This window comes from Cuculus canorus, chromosome 3, assembly GCF_017976375.1.
Source record: "Cuculus canorus isolate bCucCan1 chromosome 3, bCucCan1.pri, whole genome shotgun sequence".
In the NCBI taxonomy this organism is placed as follows: Eukaryota; Metazoa; Chordata; class Aves; order Cuculiformes; family Cuculidae; genus Cuculus; species Cuculus canorus.
Window position 1 is genome coordinate 67,119,618 of NC_071403.1, and position 21,763 is coordinate 67,141,380.

Sequence of the window (21,763 nt, forward strand, 5' to 3'; positions counted from 1 at the left end):
ACCTATGTCAGTGCTATCAAGTTTCCAAAATTCTACTGCTATGAAAATCCCTGGCCTCTCCATCCGGCACTCTCCTCCTCCTGAACTCTGGGCTTATGCCAGACTTTATTCGTCTCCTTTCCTGCCTTTCCTGTTCTTCCTGAGCCACTGTCTGTGGTTTGTGCTGGCTGGCACTCGGGGACCTCTCTGCAGAGGCAGCTCTGGTGCTGATGGGACCCGTCCAGGCAGAGGCAGGTTCACAACCTGCAGAGCTGCTGTGGGCCCACAGGGCATGTGGCTCCACAAGGCTCCTGTAACGATGGGTTGTCAGGGGAGGAATCCTTTGCAATTAAATCTATGATGAAGTGAGTTTTCCTTCGTAGATAGTTTAGTGGTGGTTTGTAGGGTGTTGGATGCCCCTTTCATTGGTCCAAAGGACCTGAAGGCTGCAGTAGTAGTTCATTTGTTCAAACTAGTTTATGTGAAAGGACACACAGGAGGGGCAGGAGATGTGCTTGAGCTCCACTTCCTCCACACATGTAAAACGTTTCTAAAAGCAAACACAAAAGCTTTCTTTTTAATTACAAGGTTTCTTCAAGAAAGTAAGAAACTGTCAGTAACAGCACTGGCCAGGTTGCCCAGAGAAGTGGTGGCTGCCCCATCCCTGGAGGTGTTGAAGGCCAAGTTGGGGCTTGGAGCAACCTGATCCAGTGGGAGATGTCCCTGCCCATGGCAGGGGGTCAGAACTGGATGGGCTTTAAGGTCCCTTCCAACCCAAACCATCCCATGACACTATGATACTCTGAACTACATTCTAATTCACTTAGACAGGAAGAGGTGATGGTGCCAGCAGGTGGAGAGGTGTTAGGAAATACCAGCTTATGGAAAGAATGGAGGTGATGTAATGATCTGCATTCCTAGAAAGGCAGGAAAACCCTTGTACAGACCAAATTGTGGAGGAAAACTGAGCAAAACCAATACCAGCTTCAGCAAGGGGATGGGGAAGGTTATGCTCCCTCAACCAAAAACTAATCAGAGTGGATTCACGTGAAGGTGTGTGAGGAGTTCATCAAGCTTCATCTAAAGACTCCTTTTTTTTTTTCTCTTCCATCTGTTTTCCCTCTGGTTTAGCTCCCCTTGCTTCAACTCCCTCCTGTGCAGTTGTATGTCTTGGGATATTATCCTGCAGGCCAAACACGGAGATGTCATAGCATGTTTTACACCAGTCATGGCCCCATCTGGATAAATCAGAGGTGCTTAAATTCAGTCAAATGTTTCTGTGCCACCTCAGCCACATTCTCTGTCAGACTCAGAGTCATAAAAGAATTTAAGGTGTTAAATTCACTATAACAAAACAGAAATTAAATCTGCATTTTTAAATAAACATATACAATAGAGGTTTGATTCTTTAACCAGGATAAACATAAATCTGTGAAATTAAGCATAAAGAGATGTAAATTATCTTGTGAGGTGGTGACATGGACCACAGGTAGCTCTTGCCAGGCACTGGGCATGTGCTGTTGTCTGTGCCAGGCTCCTGCTCCCGAATCTTCTCTCACCTCCTGGTTCTGTCACTGTTGCTGATGGTCATGATAGCCCTTTCAGCAGCACTTCCAAGAGCCGCAGCCTCTGTGTGAGGCAGCCCGAGGCAGCCAGAGCTGTTTCACCCACTGCCAGCTGAGAGGTGAGGGACCAAGGCCAGCATTCCCATGGTTGGAACATTTGGGGCTCTCAGGCTGACTCACAATGGACTGTTATCTTTTCAGTTGATGTTGTTTTCTCAGGTCATGGTTCCCCCAGTTCTTCCTGCTGGAAATCATTCCGGCTAAGCCCAGGCAGAGGCTGCCCAGGGCATTGGTGAAGTCACCATTCCTTGGGGAATTAAAAAAACATGTGGCTGAGGCACTTTGGGACATGGTTTAGTCAGCACAGTGGGGTTGGACTGACAGTTGGACTGGGTGAGCTTAGAGGGCTTTTCCAACCTTAATGATTCCATGATTCTGTGACTTTGGCATTTGTCATCCTACATCTCCCGAGGACAAAGCTTTTCTCCTTCGTCATTCCCCAAATCCCTCTTGGATTTAGCCTAAGAAAACCAAAATGGTTTGCAGAAAAGCTCCTTAGAAACAAATGAATGTTTTTCTAATGATATGTGTATCTGAATTGTTGAAAATGAATTATTTTAATAATTTCAAAATAGAGTTTGTGGATCCTGGAGGAGATGCTACTGGGCAGAAAGTCTGGAGATCAACCTTTCCTTGCAAATGGAATGAAAAAGGGAATGATCTAGGTTATTTCCAGTGTGACTCATGTTTCACTTCACTGTCTCTTCGCATTAACGCACCCTTTTCTCTGCCATCCTCTGGTACGAGCAGTACCCCGAGGTGACAGGCACTGATCCGGTGTTTTGGCTTTTCCCCAGCAGTGTCCTGGACAGCCCTGGCCGACTGGATGAGGAGCACCGGCTGATCGCCCGCTACGCCGCCCGGCTGGCTGCCGAAGCTGGAAGTGCGGTAAGTGAACATCCACCCCTCTTCACCCACCGTGGAGTGTGGAAGGTGTTTATCAGCCTCTAATTAGTTGCTTTTAATAATAGCTATGGAAGGTGTCGGGTTCTATATATTCAACATTGGTGAGGCCGCAGCTCAAATCCTGGGTTCAGTTTGGGGCCTCTCATTGCAAGAAAGACATTGGGGGCCTGGAGCACGTCCAGAGAGGGGAATGGAGCTGGGGAAGGGTCTGGAGCCCAGGGGTTCTGGGAGCATCTGAGGGTCCTGGGGCTGTTTAGCCTGGGGAAGAGGAGGCTGAGGGGAGACCTCATTGCTCTCTGCAGCTCCCGGAAAGGAGATTGGAGCCAGGTGGGTGTTCTCTTCTCCCAAATGACAAGTGATAGGATGGGAGGAAATTGGATTGGATATCAGGAACAATTTCTTCACAGAAAGGGTTCTCAGCACTGGTGGAGGCTGCCCAGGGCAGTGCTGAAGTCTCCATCCCTTGAGGTATTTAAGAGACGGGTAGGTGAAGTGCTCAGGGATCTGGTTTAGTAGTGGGCAGGTACAATTGGACTCAATGATCTCAAATGTCTTTTCCAACTAAATGATTCTATGAGTCTATGATTATGCTGATGGAAGAGAGCAGGATGCATTCCTCGTTTTCAGCAGAAGTCCCGTGTGCTCCGGTGGCAGGGGAAGAGTGGGGAACAGGAAACAGCAATGTGAGTTATTAGAAATGAGGTCAGAGCAGAGGGGAGAGTAAGCAGATCAGTCCTACTGAGTCTGGAGAAGAGATAGGTAAGTAGATACTTGAGGAAAACAAATCCTGGAACAAATGTTACAGAGTGTATTTATTGCAGAGGGAAGGAGTCTGAGAGAAAGGCAGTAATCTTTATGTTTACAGCCTCTTTTAATAGGAGGAACTTAAAGAAACACCCAAGCCATTTTAAGTCGGTAAAAATAAACACCAAATAAACAGCAAATTGCTGTAGATCACGGCAATTGGGAATTCACTGAAATTCAGTGCAGTAATTGCAGTCTACCTGCATGGGGAGATGGTTTCTCCGTGTCAGAGAGCAGTGATTGCAGGAGGAGCTTTCCCCAGCTGCCAAGCGATGGCACATCTCCCTCTACTTGTGGCTGCCATTTTACAGCACCGTTTTCCACGCACAGACCCCAAAACTGGTCACACTGTCCATCTGTGGAAGATGCACATCCTCAGGGCTGCTGTAGCAGCTGTGAACAGAGCACGCCAGTGTCTCCCTCGTCGCTGCTCTGCATGATTGCTAATGCAAGACATTATTATCTATGCACCATTTCAGGTGGAGCCCTTGTCTTCCACAGCCTCCAGCAGCAGCAATACATCTCCCACGCTTCTTACCACAAGGGCGGAATGTGTGTCCTGCTGTGTGCTGGACATTGAGGGGCTGGAGCGTGTCCAGAGAAGTGGGAACGGAGCTGGGGAAGGGTCTGGAGCCTAGGGGCTCTGGGAGTGTCTGAAGGATGTGAGGCTGTTTAGTCTGGAGAAGAGGAGGCTGAGCTCTCCACAGCTCCCAGAGAAGGGGTTGGAGCCAGGCAGGGGTCAGGCTCTGATCCCAAGGAACAAATGATGGGATAAGAGGAGATTGCCTCAAGTTGTGCCAGGGGAGGTTTAGATTGGATATTGGGAAATATTCCTTCAGGGAAGAGCCACAGAGGCTGCCCAGGGCAGTGGTGGAGTCCCCATCCCTGGAGGCTCAAAGCCTTGTGGCTGTAGCACTTTGGGACATGGTTTGCTTGACACGGTGGGGTTGGGTGATGGTTGGACTGGATGAGCTGAGAGGGCTTTTCCAACCCTAAAGTTTCTGTGGTTCTATGTTGGCGTGGCTGGAGAAGCATCCTAACATCAGTGTCTTCCTTCACCTTTCTGTTACATATTTGTTCTGTAAATGCTTTCAACTCCTTCCCAGCAGGGTGGGCTCTTGCATCCTTGTAAATTTCTTCAGTGCATGTTCAACCAATAATCTGATTTTTTTCATAGGGATGTGACCAGATATTTTCCTTTTGTAGAACTTGAATAAAAAAAGAACCATGCTTTTGAAAGGTTTTAAACTGTCGCTTCCCGTTATTGCTGTCCAAGGGTAGATTTACATTTCCGAAGGCTTTCGGTTCACTACAACCACATTTGTGTTGAAATATTAAAGCAATACAGAGCAAACCTCCTTGTTTAGATGGAAATGGTGGGTATTTTGGTGTAATCTTCATGTCAAATTAAAGTTGTTGAAATGCAGAAATGCAGGAATCAGTTTCACTCCAGGAGATGCTGAAAGAATTCTTGCTCATCACTTGACTTCTTCTGGTAGTGATAAGTGTTATGAAAATGAGAGTCACAATATTGGTTCAGAAAGGACCTGATCATTTAACAATCTATAAATCAACTCAACCTGTTTGTATGTGCTTCCTGGAGCCCTGTGTCCAGTTCTCTGTGAGCCAGATGTTCCTGCCACTTCCTGATGACTTCTTCTGGAGTGTGACCCACCACAGCAGGCAGCAGCCTGTGGCGTTCAGCAGGAGCAGAGGTTCCCAAGGACGGTGCACTCTCAGCAGGATCTGCTGACCTCTGCAGCCTGGCTGCTGGGAAAAGCACGAGCGCCTAATAAATATGAGGCGATACTCAGTTATGGATGAGTGGATAATTAGGTTGAGTTATGGGGATGAGTTACGATTATTAGGTTCTTGCCTATGTTGCTCTTTTTTGAAAACAGTGCGGTCACTTTCCCTTAACATTGAGCACTGTTAAAAGCCCATCATCTTCTCTTCTAATCAAAGTTGCTGTACCTACGACCTAAATAACATTTATAATACTCCCTTCATGTATTTTTTCTTCTTGGCATTAGGATTTATTAAATAGGTATATTGTAGTTAAAATCTGTGTTGTACATCTTTGCAGGGTAGATCTGCAGCTTCATTCTTCCATTATTTCTTCTTCTGGATGCACCACTTCTATGAACAATATGTGTTATTTGTTCCCTCTGTTTCTTTTCCTGGTATAATAAAGACAACTGTGATGCCACAGCGATGGTCAGGTGAAATCCTGTGTCAGACTTTCAGTGACACCTTGAAGTCCAAGGAACCTGGAATCCGATGTCCACAAAAGACAAGCTTTACTGTTCTTTGACAGTTTCTGACAAGTCAGGGTGGTGGAGAGGGCACCAGCTTGCTAAACTGGCTTTTTGAGCATGACTAAACTATCAGTAAACACTCTGCTATCACTCAGAAGGAAGAATTCTGTAGGTGAGGTCTGAATGTTCCTCATTACAAATACAGACTGACTTGATGTTCTAGTGTGGTGTTCTCTCAAGTTCATAGTATCACAGGATGGTTTGGGTTGGAAGGGACCTCAAAGCACATCCAGTTCCAATCCTCTGCCATGGGCAGGGACACCTCCCACTGGATCAGGTTGCTCAAAGCCCCATCCAACCTGGCCTTGAACACCTCCAGGGATGAGGCAGCCACCACTTCTCTGGGCAGCCTGGGCCAGGGTCTCACCACCCTCCTAGGAAAACATTACTTCTTAATATCACATCTAAATTTTCTCTGTTTCAGCTTCAAAACTTCGTCTGAGGGTCTTTAAAAAAAAAGGCAAATCATAGAATTGTTAAGGTTGGAAAACGCCTCTCAGCTCATCCAGTCCAACCCTCAGCCCAACCTCACCGTGCTGACTATGTCCCAAGTGCCACAGCCACACAGTGTTCTAACCCTTGAGGGATGAGGGCTCCACCACCTCCCTGGACAGCCTCTGCCAGGGCTTCACCAGTCTTCTTGTGAAGGAATCATTCCCAATATCTAATCAAAACCTCTCCTGGGGCAGCTTAAGGCCATTTCTTCCTGTTGTATCCCTTGTTCCTTGGGAGAAGAGGTCGCCCTCTGTGCTGCTCTCAACTAGCCCTTTATGCACAGCTGTTGTCATCATTTTGCAGCCTGGGCTGTGAGTGTTGTATCCCAGCAGTCAGGAAACACAGGGCTGGATATAAAGTGTGCACATGTAAAAGGTAATGAATATTGTGTCTAATTTTGCTCTGTTTCTCCTCCCCCAGCCTCGCCCACCAACAGACCTGACTTTCAGCTTTGATGCCAATAAACAACAAAGACAGCTGATCGCAGAGCTGGAAAACAAAAACAGGTAAGATGCAACCATTGATCAGTTTTGCTTTGAGGAGAGAAAAGCTTTTAGTCCTTGCGCTTAGTGGATTTTTACCTTTTGCATCTAGGTTAATTTCCTAGAGCTTTTGTTGGACTGTGTAGCTGCCCCCTTAATCAGTTACTCAGGGCCGATGCAGCTGAGGTGCCCATGGTCCCCTGGGAGCAGGATGATCTTCTTCACTGATATTGTTAGAATCATCTTAACTGATGCTGAGCATCCAGAGCTGCGTTACTGTCTTGTATTGCTACCTGTACACCCAGCAAATGTCCTACCACATGGTGAGCCACTCAGGTGGCAGCAGGAAAATCAGTCATGGAATCATGGAATGGTTTGGGTGGGAAGAGACCATTAAAGCCCATCCAGTTCCAACCCCTGCCATGGGCAGGGACACCTCCCACTGGATCAGGTTGATCAAAGCCCCAGCCAACCTGGCCTTGAACACCTCCAGGGATGGGGCAGCCACTGCTTCCCTGGGCAACCTGGGCCAGGGCCTCCCCACCCTCACAGGAAAACATTTCTTTCTCTGATCTCATCTCAATCTCAATCTCCCCTCTTCTGGTTTAAAACCAAGAGTGAAATGAGATCTCAGGAAGAAATGCACCTGATGCAGTGGGAGGTGTCCCTGCCCATGGCAGGACGTTGGAACTGGATGTTCTTTAATGGTCTCTTCCCACCCAAATCATTCCATGATTTGATGATTCTTTTTGCTGCTGAGGGACTTAAGAAGAAATCACTCTATTTTAGCATAGTTCTGCATTTGCACTCACTGCTTCTGCACCCGTGGTTTGAGTTCGTGTTTCTCTGGTTGCAAGAAGCTCAGAAGGTACTGTAGTAAAGCTCAAGCCGCTGAGGGGTTGCAAACCCAGTGCTGGATATCCTAGGCTTCCCCCCTGCTTCAGCTATGGAGCCTCTCTCAGCACCCGATGAGCCACACTTAGGTCTCCCTGTGCTCCTGCTGCACCGAGCTGATGTGGTTCAGTTAGCTGCGTGCACAGCCCCCTACCAAGATGCCCTCAGCACCCCAGGTGAAAATGCTTCTTCAGATTCGTTTGGAGGAGAACCAGTTCCTGGAGATCACAGGAACAAGTCAATCTATGCAGTGTGGAAGCATAGCTGCTGCCGAGAGACCTCGCGGGTGTTTGGACTGGTTCTTCAAGATCGCAGATAAGGGAGATCTCAGTTGGTGCTGGTAGGGAGCTTCACAAGGAGAGCGGCTCAGCAGGTTTCAAACAGAGCAGGAGCGGGAGAATGAGAGATTAGAATCTTTAATAAGTGAGTCCTCGGTGCTTCATTCCCTTACTCCCCTGCTACACGGGGGTAATTGGGCTCCTTAATTGGGCTGCTGGCTGGCTGCTGGCTGATCACCTTCCCTGGTGGAAGGTGTCCCTGGATCTGGGTGATCGTTAAGGTGCTTTCCCACACAGACCGTGCTAAGGTTCATTTTGTGAGACTGCAAGTTTGTTACTCTGAGCTGTTTTTGTCCTTATTCCCACTGACCTGCCACAGCCCTTGTAAAGGTGAAGTTACCCGATGCCAGCATGGCTGCAGATGTGCCACTCCAGAGCCCTTCCTACGTGTGTGCAATGCCAACGATGCTGAAAATGGAACTTGTTTCATCTTGGAACAGTCCCTGAGCCTGTTACGCATGAAGGGTTTTGGGATACGTTGCCAGCATACGGCACAGAAGTGATTTCATACTTCTTATGAGTGAATTGTTGATGTGTATCACAGCAATTCTGGGGACTGCACTGACTTCCTTGTCTTGGGTTTGAGTCTGTGCCCATTGTACATGAACAAAATTTTCTGTTTAGGCTGGAGATTGGCAGGGTGAGCGCATGAAGGGCTGTTGGGAGCAGCACAGAGGGTGACCTTCTCTTCTCCCAAGCAACAAGTGATAGGACAAGAAGAAACAGCCTCAAGTTGCTCCAGGGGAGGTTTTGATTGGATATTGGAACGATTCCTTCACAGAAAGAGTGGTGAAGCCCTGGCAGAGGCTGCCCAGGGCAGTGGTGGAGTCCCCATCCCTGGAGGGGTTCAAACACTGTGTGGCCATGACACCTGGGGACATGGTTTAGTTGGCACGGTGGGGTTGGGTTGACGGTTGGACTGGATGAGCTGAGAGGGCTTTTCCAACCTTAATGATTCCATGATTCTCTTTCCTTTTCCCTCTGTCATTTCTATAGGGAGATACTCCAAGAAATCCAGCGTCTCCGGCTGGAACATGAGCAAGCCTCACAGCCCACCCCAGAGAAAGCCCAGCAGAACCCAACATTATTGGCTGAACTCAGGCTTCTACGGTAATGGAAATTCCTGAAATTTGTGCGCATCCAGGGCTGAGGCTGGGCAGGCATGGGGTCTGATCTGCGGCATGGCCAGCAGGGGGAAAGCAGGATATCAGCGTATGCTCAGCATTATCTTAAATGACTGAATTCTGAGGGCTCATAGCGTGTGATAATTTACCTTTTTTTCAAGAGGTTTTAGAAGTAAGTGAAAATGTCTCTTAAAATGAATCCTTTCAAGGGAGGGATTCTCATCCTCTACTCTGCTTTAATGAGAGCTCACATGGAGTCCTGGAATTCCCAGCATTAGAAGGACATGGAACTGTTCAAGCGAGTCCAGAGGAAGCCACGAGGATGATCCAATGGTTGGAACACTTCCCATATGAGGACAGACTGAAAGAGTTGGGGTTGTTCAGCCTGGAGAAGAGAAGGCTTCGAGGAGATCTTACAGCAGCCTCCCACTACTGAAAGGGGCTCCAAGAAAGCTGGGGAGGGACTCTTGATTTGGGAGAGCAGGGATAGGACGAGCGGAATGGTTTGAAGCTGCAAGAGGGGAGATGGAGATGAAATCCGAGGCAAAAATGTTTTCCTGTGAGGGTGGTGAGGCCCTGGCCCAGGTTGCCCAGAGGAATGGTGGCTGCCCCATCCCTGGAGGTGTTGAAGGCCAGATTGGATGCGGCTTTGATCAACCTGATCCAGTGGGAGGTGTTGAACAGGGGGTTAGAACTGGAAGGGCTTTGAGGTCTCTTCCCACCCAAGCTATTCCATGACTCTGTGATTCTATGATTTTTATTCCCTCCCTTCTTACCCTCATCTTGCAGTTGCCCCACAGTGGTGGTTTACCAGCTCTCTTGAGTGTGTGGTCAAAGTCTAAGTCCTCTGCATCTCTTCTGTTGGCAGGCAGCAAGGCTGGTAGCTCGTGCTGTAGATAGAGTTGGTGTCTGTGTTCTTACCCCTAAACAGCCCTCTTGAATACATTCATTGCTTTTCTGGAGTAAGAGCCTTACGCTGGCTATTCATGGTTAGCAGGTTGTCAGTAATGTGAGAGTCCTTCCCAAGGTCACAGCAAGTGTGATGATGTTCCCAGAACCTGTGAGCAGTGTGTGAACACCTTGCTGTGGAATATCTGTAGTCACTTCTTACCAAATGATCATTGCTGTGCAGGGCTTAGGCAGTGAAAGCAAGAAGAAATTAATGTGTGGAAAATCAACATGTCCCAGCTTTGAAAACCCTGAGATTTCAAGAGGTGAGTCAGCTCTGCCGCACTGCTGGCATGCGGCACCTTGGGTGAAGCCAGGCTGGAACCATCGTCCTTGCAGATCCTTGGAATGAAGATGTGCTTGGCTTATTCCGCATGCAAGCCCACAGGATGCTTATTCATACCAGACAGGTTTGCCCCAGGTGTTTACCACAGGCTGCATAGCTCTCTTTGTCTCAAGAAGCAAAAACTTTTGGTTTTTTAAACTATTTAACGCCCTTTGTCACTGACCAGCAGTGCCTCCTCCTTCCTTAGTGGAGGTCATTGAAAAACGAAGTGAATAACACCAACCAGGGCCAGACACACAATAATGTTGTTTCTTCATTAACACCTACAGAGCTGTACTAAGCTTATATGTGACTTTTTACCACTGTTAACCAGATTGTTCTATTAAATACCAATAGAATAAAAGCCACAGGCTCTGAACTGAGCTGGAGAGAGGACAAGGACTGTAGCTAATGCTGTGTCTGGGAGGGTTTAACACATTCCATGTGCAATCGTCTTCTTATTGCCTTATTTTTGTGATCTGTTCCAGCATTTAATAACTCCATTCTTCAAAAGACAAAATGATGTTGGCAGAAATGCCCAGGTTATTTCATACCTCAAAGCGCTCTGTCCTTTCAAGAACCAGTTTAGTAGCAGGCTAACACTGTTGTGCAGCACTAGATGTGTTCTGGTTGGGGTGCATCCTTAGGATGTGGGAGCCCTGCGTTTATTTCTGGGGTCCTCAGCACAGGAAGGACATGGATCTGTTGGAGTGAGTCCAGAGGAGGCCACAAAGAAGATCCAAGGGCTGGAGCACCTCCCATACGAGGACAAGCTGAGAGAGTTGGGATTGTTCAGTCTGGAGAAGAGAAGGCTGCAGGGAGACCTTAGAACAGCCTCACAGTACTGAAAGGGTCTCCAGGAAAGCTGGGGAGGGGCTCTTGATCAGGGGGTGCAGGGATAGGACAAAGGGCAATGTTTATGAGCTGCAAAAGGGGAGATTGAGATGAGGTCTTAGGAAGAAAGATTTTCTTGTGAGGGTGTTGAGGCCCTGGCCCAGGTTGCCCAGAGAAGTAGTGGCTGCCCCATCCATGGAGGTGTTGAAATCCAGGTTGGCTGGGGCGTTGATCAACCTGATCCAGTGGGAGGTGTCCCTGCCCATGGCAGGGGATTGGAACTGGATGGACTTTGATGTTCCTTCCAACCCAAAACCATTCCATGATTCTATGATTTACAGGGTGCCTGTACTGAGAGCCAGCCTGGGCCAGCAGATAAGTTCAGGCTCAGTAAATGACCATTTGTTTTCTGATTCTGATTTCCAGTTGGTGTTTCCAAAACTACTTGGTTGTTAAAATCCCCAGAAGGATTTGTCTGTAGTACATCACATGAGAATGGAGGGTTTGGAACTAGATGATCTTCAAGGTCCATTCCAACCTAAACTATTCTATGATTCTATGATGCTTACGTAGATATAATCTGAGACAGTTAAAAACTCAGTCTTTAATACGTGGTGCCTTTAACTTTAGCTTAAGACATTATTATGGCCACAGAAATCGCATTAGTGAATAAATTACCCTTTCTTATCTGGGGTTTGTGACGCTCAACATTTAATAAACCATGTAGGATGCTGGGCTTCTGACATCTTGACTCTTTGTTTCTGAATTTCTCCTTATGTGAATCACTTTATTTATTTCACATATAAAATAAATCTACACAGACGTATTTCCATACCCATCCCACAAGCTCTGCAGAGACACAGTGGTTCCTGATGCCCAGGGAAGGGGACGTCACTTCTTATATCCATCTTCTTGTCACCTGGGCTCTGACACAGCAGATACATCAAATATTATACATCAGGAACAGCTCTGCCGAGCCTCCCTCCAGCCAGGAGATGGCCTTTCCCTTCCAAACACCAGCAGCCTCTTCTCCTCTTTGTTTTCTCTCTGTCCTTCCTCTCTGTTCAGTGCAACTTGTCTGAAATCTCCACAGGATTCCTGGGTCTGGTTCTAAGAGAGTTCTTAAAAGGAAGAAAGAGCGTTTTTTTCTTTCGCAAAGTGTATGAAAAGGACTTTCTCCTGCCGAGGCACCAAGTAAGGATCTCTGGGGTTTCAGTGAAGAGTGTGGCTCTTATACAGAGGTTTCGTGGTTGTTGTACTGGGCTATTTGAAGTTGGAAGCAGAAGGAGTGATGCAGACCAAAAAAGCAGTTATAGGGGCAAATTTCCTTTTTGAAAGACCTAGAATTAATTTTCTGACTCTCTCTTTCATGTAACCTGAACAGGCAGAGAAAGGACGAGTTAGAACAGAGGATGTCTGCGCTGCAAGAAAGCAGAAGAGAACTGATGGTGCAGCTTGAAGGGCTGATGAAACTGCTCAAAGTAAGCCACCTCCTGTCAGAAGTAACAGTGTGTCCTCCTCTTCCCCGTGCGGTAATTCACTGTCACTGCCCTGCAATCCCTACTTTGCTGCCATTCCATTCTAAACACTGCATAAGGAATAGAAGGGATCTGCACAAAGTCCTAGCCATGCTGGCTCTGCCTGTTGGTGCCCATGGTTGATGGCTTCTCAGGTTCATATGCTGCTGCTTTGGTTGAAATATCAGTACAGGAAGGGCATGGATCTGTTGGAGTGAGCCCAGAGGAGGCCACGAAGATGATCCAAGGGCTGGAGCACCTCCCGTACGAGGACAGGCTGAGAGAGTTGGGGTTGTTCAGCCTGGAGAAGAGAAGGCTGCAGGCAGACCTTAGAGCAGCCTCCAGTACTGAAAGGGGCTCCAGGAAAGCTGGGGAGGGGCTCTTGATCAGGGAGTGTAGGGATAGGATGAATGGGAAGGGTTTTGAGGTGCAAGAGGGGAGATGGTGATGAGATCTTAGGGAGAAATGTTTTCCTGTGAGGGTGTTGAGGCCCTGACCCAGGCTGCCCAGAGAAGTGGTGGCTGCCCCATCGCTGGAGGTGTTGAAGGCCAGGTTGGCTGGGGCTTTGAACAACCTGATCCAGTGGGAGGTGTCCCTGCCCATGGCAGGGGGTTGGAACTGGATGGTCTTTGAGGTCCCTTCCAACTCAAACTTCAGTCATCCTACGATCCAGAGCCCCTACCATGTGTTATCCTTTAATGAAGCATTGAATGCGGTAATCAGCTCTGTGCTTTTCTGGGCACCAGTTTGGTTCTGCCAACTTTACCTGGTAAATATACTGGGAACTCTAGTCCCTATGATACAGAACTGGCCTCCCCAGCGGCACAGAGCTGTGCTTCTCCAGGAGGTATCCCAGTCACCTCTGGGAGCATGGTGGCATTGGGTCTGGTCTGTAGCACCCATTATTGTTGGGTTTCTAATGAGGGGCCATTATATTTTTGCAGAGTCCTGCTAGAGCTGAGCTTGTGGTTGATGACTGCCGTGTGACGTACGATTATGACTTTATTCTTTCTGTTCTTTGAGTTGGACAAGAGCCTCTCCCTAAAGTCCGTACTGAATGAGTCTTTGATCTAAGGCAGGGTGCAGCAAAGATGCTGTAGTAATGGAGGGAGTGGGAAGGCTTTTGCAGCAATGCTGCTGACAGCATCGGCACAGGTTGTAGAGATTTATATGATCATTCCAGAAACCTTCATAGCTTGACCACATTCGAGAGCGATAATGAATTCCCACCGTCTGTACATGCAGTGCAGTTGCTCTTCAGAACAGGCTTGTGCTCTGGATAGGGGTGTGCAGCCAGGAGCCTGCGAGCAAACACACGTCAGAGGTGCCTCGTTCATGTACTTCCCGTGGGCAGAGGAGCTCAGTTGGTATCAATAATTGGGAAGTCATTTCTCTTCCAGCCAGGGTTCTACATGCTCTCATTTTCCCATTTGTTTATTGTCTGTTTGATAAAATGTGAAGACAATCACTTGCTAAATTCCTGTTGTTTTCATCAGACCCTCAACCTTTATAAGCTGAGGTGTGAGATCTCTGAAAATGAGCATCTAAAACTGAATTATGGGTTTAGGAAAGAATAAAAAGTTGTTGCATCAGAAACCCTTGGGTTCTTCATGGTTCAGATGGCCACAGCCTCAGCATTTTCCTTGCAGGCATTTGAGGAGCCCCTTTGTAACAAAACCAGTGCAGACATCTGCTTTGACATGGGGAGAAGCTCTAGTGACAGTAGACCCTACTGTTTTCAAAGCACATGTAAGCCTTCACCAACTACTTCTCCCAAAGATGACCTGATGCAAATGCTGTCATCTCATTAGGGTGAATGGCTGTTCTGTTCACTGGCTTGACTTGCTGCTCTTCTACCTGGAAAATCTTGAAGGCAAGGTGGACTCTGTCTCCGATGCACTGCTTCAAACCTGTACAAGACATGGGCTTCAGAGAAACCTGTGGAGCTTTGCCCACTGGCCAGGCAGGACACAGACAGGCAGCGCATCTGCCTCCTCTGCCTGCTTGGCCATCAGACTCTCATCTCCCAGCTTCCCGGACAGTATGTTTCCTCTTGCTCAGATGGTTGGACACATGAAAGATGGTTGGACACCACTACTGTAAGAGTGGTGAAGCCCTGGCAGAGGCTGCCCAGGGCAGTGGTGGAGTCCCCATTCCTGGAGGAGCTCAAAAACCATGTGGCCATGGCATCTGGGGATATGGTTTGGTTAACACGTTGGGTTTGGTCTGACATTTGGACTGGATGAGGTTAGAGGGCTTTTCGAACATTAATGATTCCGTGATTCTGATTCTCTGAATGTGACACTATGTGGAGCAGCAGAGGTTGCAGGTGTCAGTGACACACAGAGGAGAAGAGTGAGGAGGTCACAGCGTGGTGTTGCAGAGAGGAGAGAGCATAGACACGGGCAGCAGGCACTGTGATCCAGAAGGCACAGGAGGGAGGATGGCAGCAGAGGGAAGGGAGCCATTACTTGCTCACGTGAGATAAAGGAATGGTTTAGGACCCATTCACTAAGTTGAACCGTGAATCAGTTCAGTTATGAGCTTGACAGAAACTTTAATGACATCTTCCAGGCTGTATTAGATGGTTAGCTTAGAAGCTGGCTTTTACTCAGCTTTTTGGGCTAGTGATTGGACTGGATGATCTTAGAGGTCTTTTCCAGCCTTAAGATTCTATGATTTTTTTAATTTATAGCTTTTAATTAACGCCCTCAGTGCCGACAATTGCTTAAAAATTGTAAAGGTAGGTAGGACTGGATGCAAGGAGAAGGTTCTTTCCCATGAGGATGCTGAAGCCATGGATCAGGCTTGAAGAGGCTGGGTTGCCTCTGTCTTTGGAGATGTTCAGCATCCAACGGGACAGGGCTCCAAGCAACCCTGTCTGAGGTTAACTTGACCCTATTAGTAGGAGGCTGGCCGTGAGGCCACCAGAGGTCTCTCCAACCTGAATTGTCTCAATTTGCATTTACCCTCCTTAGCTCTCTATGGAGCCTGGCGGCTCCTATTGGCTGGAAGCATCTTCCAGAAAGACATCTGTTCTTGAGCTGAAGAAATCAGAAATGGAGAATCCACTGCCAATGCAAATGTGTTCATGCAGTTGAAAATTTATGTCTCATTTCCAGTTTTAATGTGTTTCGTTCTGACACCACACATCAGCTTTGGCACACGTGGTTCTCACTCCATTACATTAAGGAGAACTTTAGCACCCTGGATTTTTCCTACGCGGATCCTTACTCATCTCTAGGAAGGCACTCCTCAATCTCCTTTTGTAACTCATTTAAACAGGTAGAGCTTCTCCCGAGCCTTTAAGCTGAAAGAGGGGAGATTGAGATGAGATCTTAGGAAGACATGTTTTCCTGGGAGGGTGGGGAAGTCCTGGCCCAGGTTGCTCAGAGAAGTGGTAGCGGCCCCATCCCTGGAGGTGTTGAAATCCAGGTTGGATGGAGCTTTGAGCAACCTGATCTGGTGGGAGGTGTCCATGGCAGGGGGCTGGAACTGGATAGGCTTTAAGGTCGCCTCCAACCCAAACCATTCCATGATTCTATGATTTTTTCTTTTTGTTGGTTTTAGCCCTGCCAGACATGATTTTTTCCCACAAGCTTTTAGCTTCTGTCATCATTTAGTGCACTTCAAAAATTGTCATTTATAATTTAAATTGGCTCTTAAGCTTTTATGGTTTTTTCCATTTTCTTCTGCAGTATTTTTATAGGTTTTTAATGCTGCCTTGTTTCACCGTTTGGGGCTAGACTCAGCTCACCTAACTCTGGGTCTCTGAACGCTTGGTACATTAGCTCCCTCTGTGAAAGGAGGAGAGAAAGGCAAGCTGGTGTTTGAAAGGATGGAAGTGTTCTCCAAGATTCATCCATTTTCCCATGGTGAGCCATGCTGGGATAGTTGGCCTCAGAGCAGAGAGAGGCCCTTGACTGTACTGGTTGCTTGTGCAGAAGTAATCAAACCCCATGTAGTGTCCTGCTTGAATGTTTCATAGAATAGTGGAATGGATTGGGTTGGAAGGGACCTCAAAGCCCACCCAGTTCCACGGATGTTTGCAGGAAACAGGCACTATTTTGTTTACCTTTGTGACTTCCTTGCCGCTCTGGACAGTCTTTAGTTCATCATCTCAAACCCTTGCATGTGAGAGGCGACCTGTCCATCTGGGTTATCGGTGGCCACAACCTGTCCGTACTGTCAGCAGTGAATTTCATCTAGTATTTCTCATCTCCTTTTCCTCATCCTGGTCAATGGCTTTGGCTTCCCCTTTTTCCTGAGGGCTCTGTGATGCACTCTGAGCAGACCCAGTGCTCATTGTCTGCCTTCTCACAGGGCTTTTGCTTTCACTCACACGGATATTCAGCAGACGTATCGCATTTCACTTTTTCCATTACCCTGATCGTAATCTTCTTGCCAGCCAATTTGATGATGTCTCTGATAACAACTCCATCCTTCTTGCAACGCTCCACGCCCCTTGAGATGTTTTTTCATGTCTGTAGCTGATGATAAAACCTTATTTTTCAAATGAACAACTTTTTTTGGTAAAGCGGAGATCATTTAAGCTCTTTTCCTTGACCTGGCTTTCCATCTGGTCCTGCGAGTCCCAGTGTGGGTGGGAGGAATGAGAGGGAACATCTGGGAGAGTGGGGAGTGCAGCCCTGGCCTCTGCAGCTGATGTTGGGCCATGTATCAGTAGAACCATACCCAACATCTGCTACATCAAAAGCAGGCTGGAGTGAGGTGGGTGCTGGTTTCTTCTCCCAAGGAACAAGTGGTAGGACAAGAGGAAATGGCCTCATGTTGCCCCAGGGGAGATTTAGGTTGGACATTGGGAAATATTCCTTCATTGGAAGAGTGGTGAAGCCCTGGCAGAGGCTGCCCGGGGCATTGATGGAGTCTCCATCCCTGCAAGGTTCAGAAACAGTATAGCCGTGGCACGTGGGGACATGTTTGGTTGGCACAGTGGGGTAGGGCTGATGGTTGGACTGGATGAGCTTAGAAGGCTTTTCCAACCTCTGTGGCTCTGCGATTCTAAGTTAAGGGACTAGTTCAGGTTAATCTTGCTCAGATGGGAAATAAATAAGGGGAGGTGGATAAATGAGTTCGTGGATTTCAAGGTCACAAGGAGCTTTTGTTCCATGTGTTGTATTTCCAGGGAGAGGAACTTCCCAGTGGTCCTGCTGCCCTCTGCAAAGCCCTTTGCTGTCTATGCCAAGCCACTGTTGAATGGAACACACACTGTTACCCCAAGCTGTCATTACTGTTTCTCCACATATGAGAGACACGAAACATGTTCTGGCAGCCATTCTTCGCATGTGGTGCCCGCACTGTGGCTGCCGTGCTCCTCCACACCCTCCAGCCCACAGACAGAACAGCCCTTCACAGTCACAATTGCTATTATGTATGTGAGGATAAAGTCCATGAAAATTTGTGAATCCTGAAAGAAACTCCCCACTACGGGATATTTTGCTCATTCCCAGGGATGCTCATGGAGTTGAAGTCAAGATGTGACCCCGCTGGCCCAGCCACATCACAGTGTGCATTTCCTTGCTTCACAAAAAGATGAATCCTGCCATATTTCACCTTTTTCGGTCTGTCAAATTAGTGCTGATCCACGCTGACTGATACTGCATTGCAGCAAAGGATTTGTTTCCTCTGCACCTTTGTCCTTATCCCACATCTTTGGTGTTTTGCCCTCCCAGTTCTCCCCTTCCAGTCCAGACCTGGTTGCCTGCTGCTCCTTGATTTGCCTCTTGAATCCCATCTGCGTGGTCATTGTGTGCCTGGTGGGAATGGCACCCTCTGACCAAACAGGATGTTTGGCCCTCAGGCTGTGGTGGTTCAGTTCCTTGTGATGGCAGATTTTTGCACAGAGGGAACCAAATCCCAGGCAGCAGTGGCCTCTCTGTATGATATTCCTGGACTTTAGAGGATGGTGGTCTGATATTTCTTGCTTTGAGGACAGCTCAAGGGGCATTTCTGAGTCTGAGGGAGGAAGAGAAGCCAGTAAAGGTTCTGTGTAAAAGGAAGGAGATCCATTGGATCCCCTACCCTATATCCAATCTCCTATCCTATCCAGCCTCCTACCCTATATGCAACCTCTTATTCTATCCGATCCCCTACCCTATATACAACCTCCTACCCAATCCTACACGCTGGAGGTGTTGAACTCGTGGTTGGATGAGGCTTTGAGCCACCTGATGCAGTGGGAGGTGTCCCTGCCTATGGCAGGATGTGGGAACTGGATGGGCTTTGAGGTCTCTTCCAACCCAAACCATTCTGTCATGGATCTATAGCCATCCTGTGACATCCATCCAACGTGTTCAGCTCTTGCTGACACCAAAGGGCATTTTAGACAAGAGTCTTTTTTTGAGCATGGAGCAGATGCCACCTTTGCTTCCTTGCCCTGGCTGTTATGTCCAGCGCCCTGGTTTCCTCTCACTGCCTGCAGTCACGTTCACCATTCATTGTGTCCTGTTCCCTCACAGGGTCTGTTGTGTATTTTGTGTGTATGTTCCCTTTCCATGTCATAATTAATCTCTCCTTTTGCTCTCTTCACCTTTTCCTTCTGCCAACGTTTCTAGGAAGAAGAGCAAAAGCAGGCAGTAAGTTAACGTCACTTTATAGATGATCTCTTTTCTTTCTGCATGCAAATACGATTTGCTGTTAATTGGCTTTTATGCAAATAAACCGTGGGAACATAGGGTCTCTCACTTGTAAATTTGAAAGCAGCCCTCATTGGTTTCCAGTAGAGCATGGGTTTGTGTGTGTCCTTAAAGCTGTCCCTCTCTTGCAAATGGAAATGATTGCCTTGGGTTCACAACTGGTGTTTGTGTTCATTAGGTTTTGATGGAATTCTGCATGATCATCCAGGGCTAGAAACATGGATTCTCAGCTGGCTTTCTAATATGTTGTGTTGGTGATCCTTTGGAGTATTTCACGTGCTAAGAAAGCTTTCTTGTCTCTTTAGGAATCCCTTAATTTGTCTCCTCGGCACATACAAGTCCATGCATGAAAACTAATTAATGACTTAATATTCTGGGCATGGATCCTTATCATCCAGACATGATATGGGCTCCTTGAATTACTCCCTGTGTGCTTGTTGCAAATGAGATGAGTAAACTAACGGGAGACAAGAATGCATTTGCTTTGTGGCTGATTTTCATTTCCTCTGCTCACATATTAAATCCTGAATCCGGTGTTGATTTTGGAATCCACTCCAGAGGGAGCCCTTTTGCTTTCCTTGGGAACAGCCAGCTGTTCGATGTCTTCTCCCCAGCAGAACAAATCCTGAGCATTTTCGAATGTGGTTTTCTTTATACACGAAGCTGTAATGCAGATTAATCCTGTGTTTCCCGTTGTTGGGGGTTTACGGGTTGTTTATCCGATACCCAAGGTGGATATCTGATACATGAATTGGAAATTCCAGTGACTTGGTTTTGGTAAGGAAATAGATATTTCTGGGTAACTTCTATTGCTGAGAATGGTTCAGTGCTACGTGTGCTGAACCAGGCTTTTGGGGGCTCCTGAGGGGCCTTTTATTCAAGTTCCATCATCAGGTTAACAAGAAGATGGTGGTAAGTGCACGTCTTCTGAACAGGCTGGATACATGGGCTGCGACCAACGGGATGAGGGTCAACAAGGCTGAGTGCCGGGTCCTGCACTTGGGTCACAACAACCCCGTGCAGCGCTCCAGGCTTGGGGAAGAGTGGCTGGAAAGATGCCCAGAGGAAAAGGGTGCTGCTCAACAGTGGCTGAACATGAGCCAGCAGTGGCCCAGGTGGCCAAAAGGGCCAACAGCATCCTGGCACGGATCTGCCATGGGGTAGCCAGCAGGAGTAGGGAAGGGATCGTCCCCCTGCACTCACTACTGGAGAGGCCACACCTCAAATCCTGGGTTCAGTTTTGGGCCCCTCACTCCAAGAAAGACCTTGAGGTGCTGGAGAACATCTGGAGGAGGGGAATGGAGCTGGGGAAGGGTCTAGAGCCCAGGGGTTCTGGGAACAGCTGAGGTCCCTGGGGCTGTTTAATCTGGAGAAGAGGAGGCTGATGGGAGACCCCATCACTCTCTGCAGCTCCTGGAAAGGAGGTTGGAGCCAGATGGATGCTGATCTCTTCTCCCAAGTTTCAGGAATAGGATGGGAGGAAATGGCCTCAAGTTGCACCAAGGCAGGTTCAGATTAGACATCAGGAAAAATTTCTTCATGGAAGGGGTTCTCAGGCGCTGGCAGAGGCTGCCCAGGGCAGTGCTGGAGTCCCCATCCCTGGAAGTGTTTAAAGGATGTGTAGATGAGGTGCTCAGGGATCTGTTTAGTAGTAAACTGGTACGGTTGGACTTGATGATCTCAAAAGTCTTTTCCAACGAGGCGATTCTATGATTCCGTGATCACATTGGAGCCCTTTTCACCCTTAGTTGATGCTGCTGGTGAAGATTTATCCCGGGGTTTCCTAAGGCACCTTGCAGAAATTCCTTGGCATAAGGAAGGGAGCAGATTGCAGCATGTGACAAGGAATTTCCTAAAGGAAGGGAAACCACCGAAACACCACCCTCCCTGTCCTCCCTTCCAGCTTCTGGCTGTGTGAGTGGAATGCTGTTTTGTATGTTGTTCTACGCATCACCATCACCGGAAATAACCATCTATGTGGAAATGCTGTGTTATTTGACCTTGTTTTCCTGTGCTGTCATGTCCAACTTGGTTATGGATAAAGAAGGGTAAATATGAGATTAGGGGAAGAATTTGCCCGGTTTTACCTTCCTTCTTTCCCTGGAACACTGTGTTAGTAGGAGGAGAAGACAACCAAAAATGACTGCTGAAATGATGTCAACACACTGACGTTCTGTCTTATCCCACTGGAATCTGTAATGAATGAGCCAAAAAGGATTCGAAACTCAAGAACGCAGATTCTGACCAACTAAAGGGCACGTTGCTGATCTGCAGGACTTGAACCTTCATATCCTTTGGACCTGTTCCCACAGTTCCATGTCCTTCTTATGTTTGGCATACCAGAACTGCAGTATTGTGTCCAGCTCTGGAATCTCCAAGCTAAGAAGGATATGGATATGTTGGAGTGAGTCCAGAGGAGGCTACAAAGATGACCTGAAGGCTGGAGCACCTCCTGTACAAGAACAGAGTTGGGATTGTTCAGCAAGGAGAAGAGGAGGCTGTGGGCCGACCTTAGAGC

At 47.7% G+C, this 21,763-nt stretch overlaps 1 protein-coding gene across 14 annotated transcripts in view; it reads left to right on the top strand.

Moving 5' to 3' along the window:
• Nucleotides 1–21,763, top strand: part of DTNB (dystrobrevin beta) — a 161,548-nt gene that overhangs the window by 77,480 nt on the left and 62,305 nt on the right. For 7 of the 14 annotated variants that reach the window (XR_008449026.1, XM_054061653.1, XM_054061649.1 and 4 more), the window contains 5 exons: nt 2,402–2,492; nt 6,548–6,633; nt 8,838–8,951; nt 12,457–12,553; nt 19,165–19,185. Coding sequence is in view for 10 of the 14 variants with exons in the window: in XM_054061653.1 (XP_053917628.1) it covers nt 2,402–2,492; nt 6,548–6,633; nt 8,838–8,951; nt 12,457–12,553; nt 19,165–19,185 (409 nt within the window). In the remaining 4 variants the exon portion in view is untranslated. Of the gene's footprint in view, nt 1–2,401; nt 2,493–6,547; nt 6,634–8,837; nt 8,952–12,456; nt 12,554–19,164; nt 19,186–21,763 lie in introns of those variants that run through there. The other 7 variants (XM_054061651.1, XM_054061656.1, XM_054061652.1 and 4 more) reach the window with 6 other exon arrangements.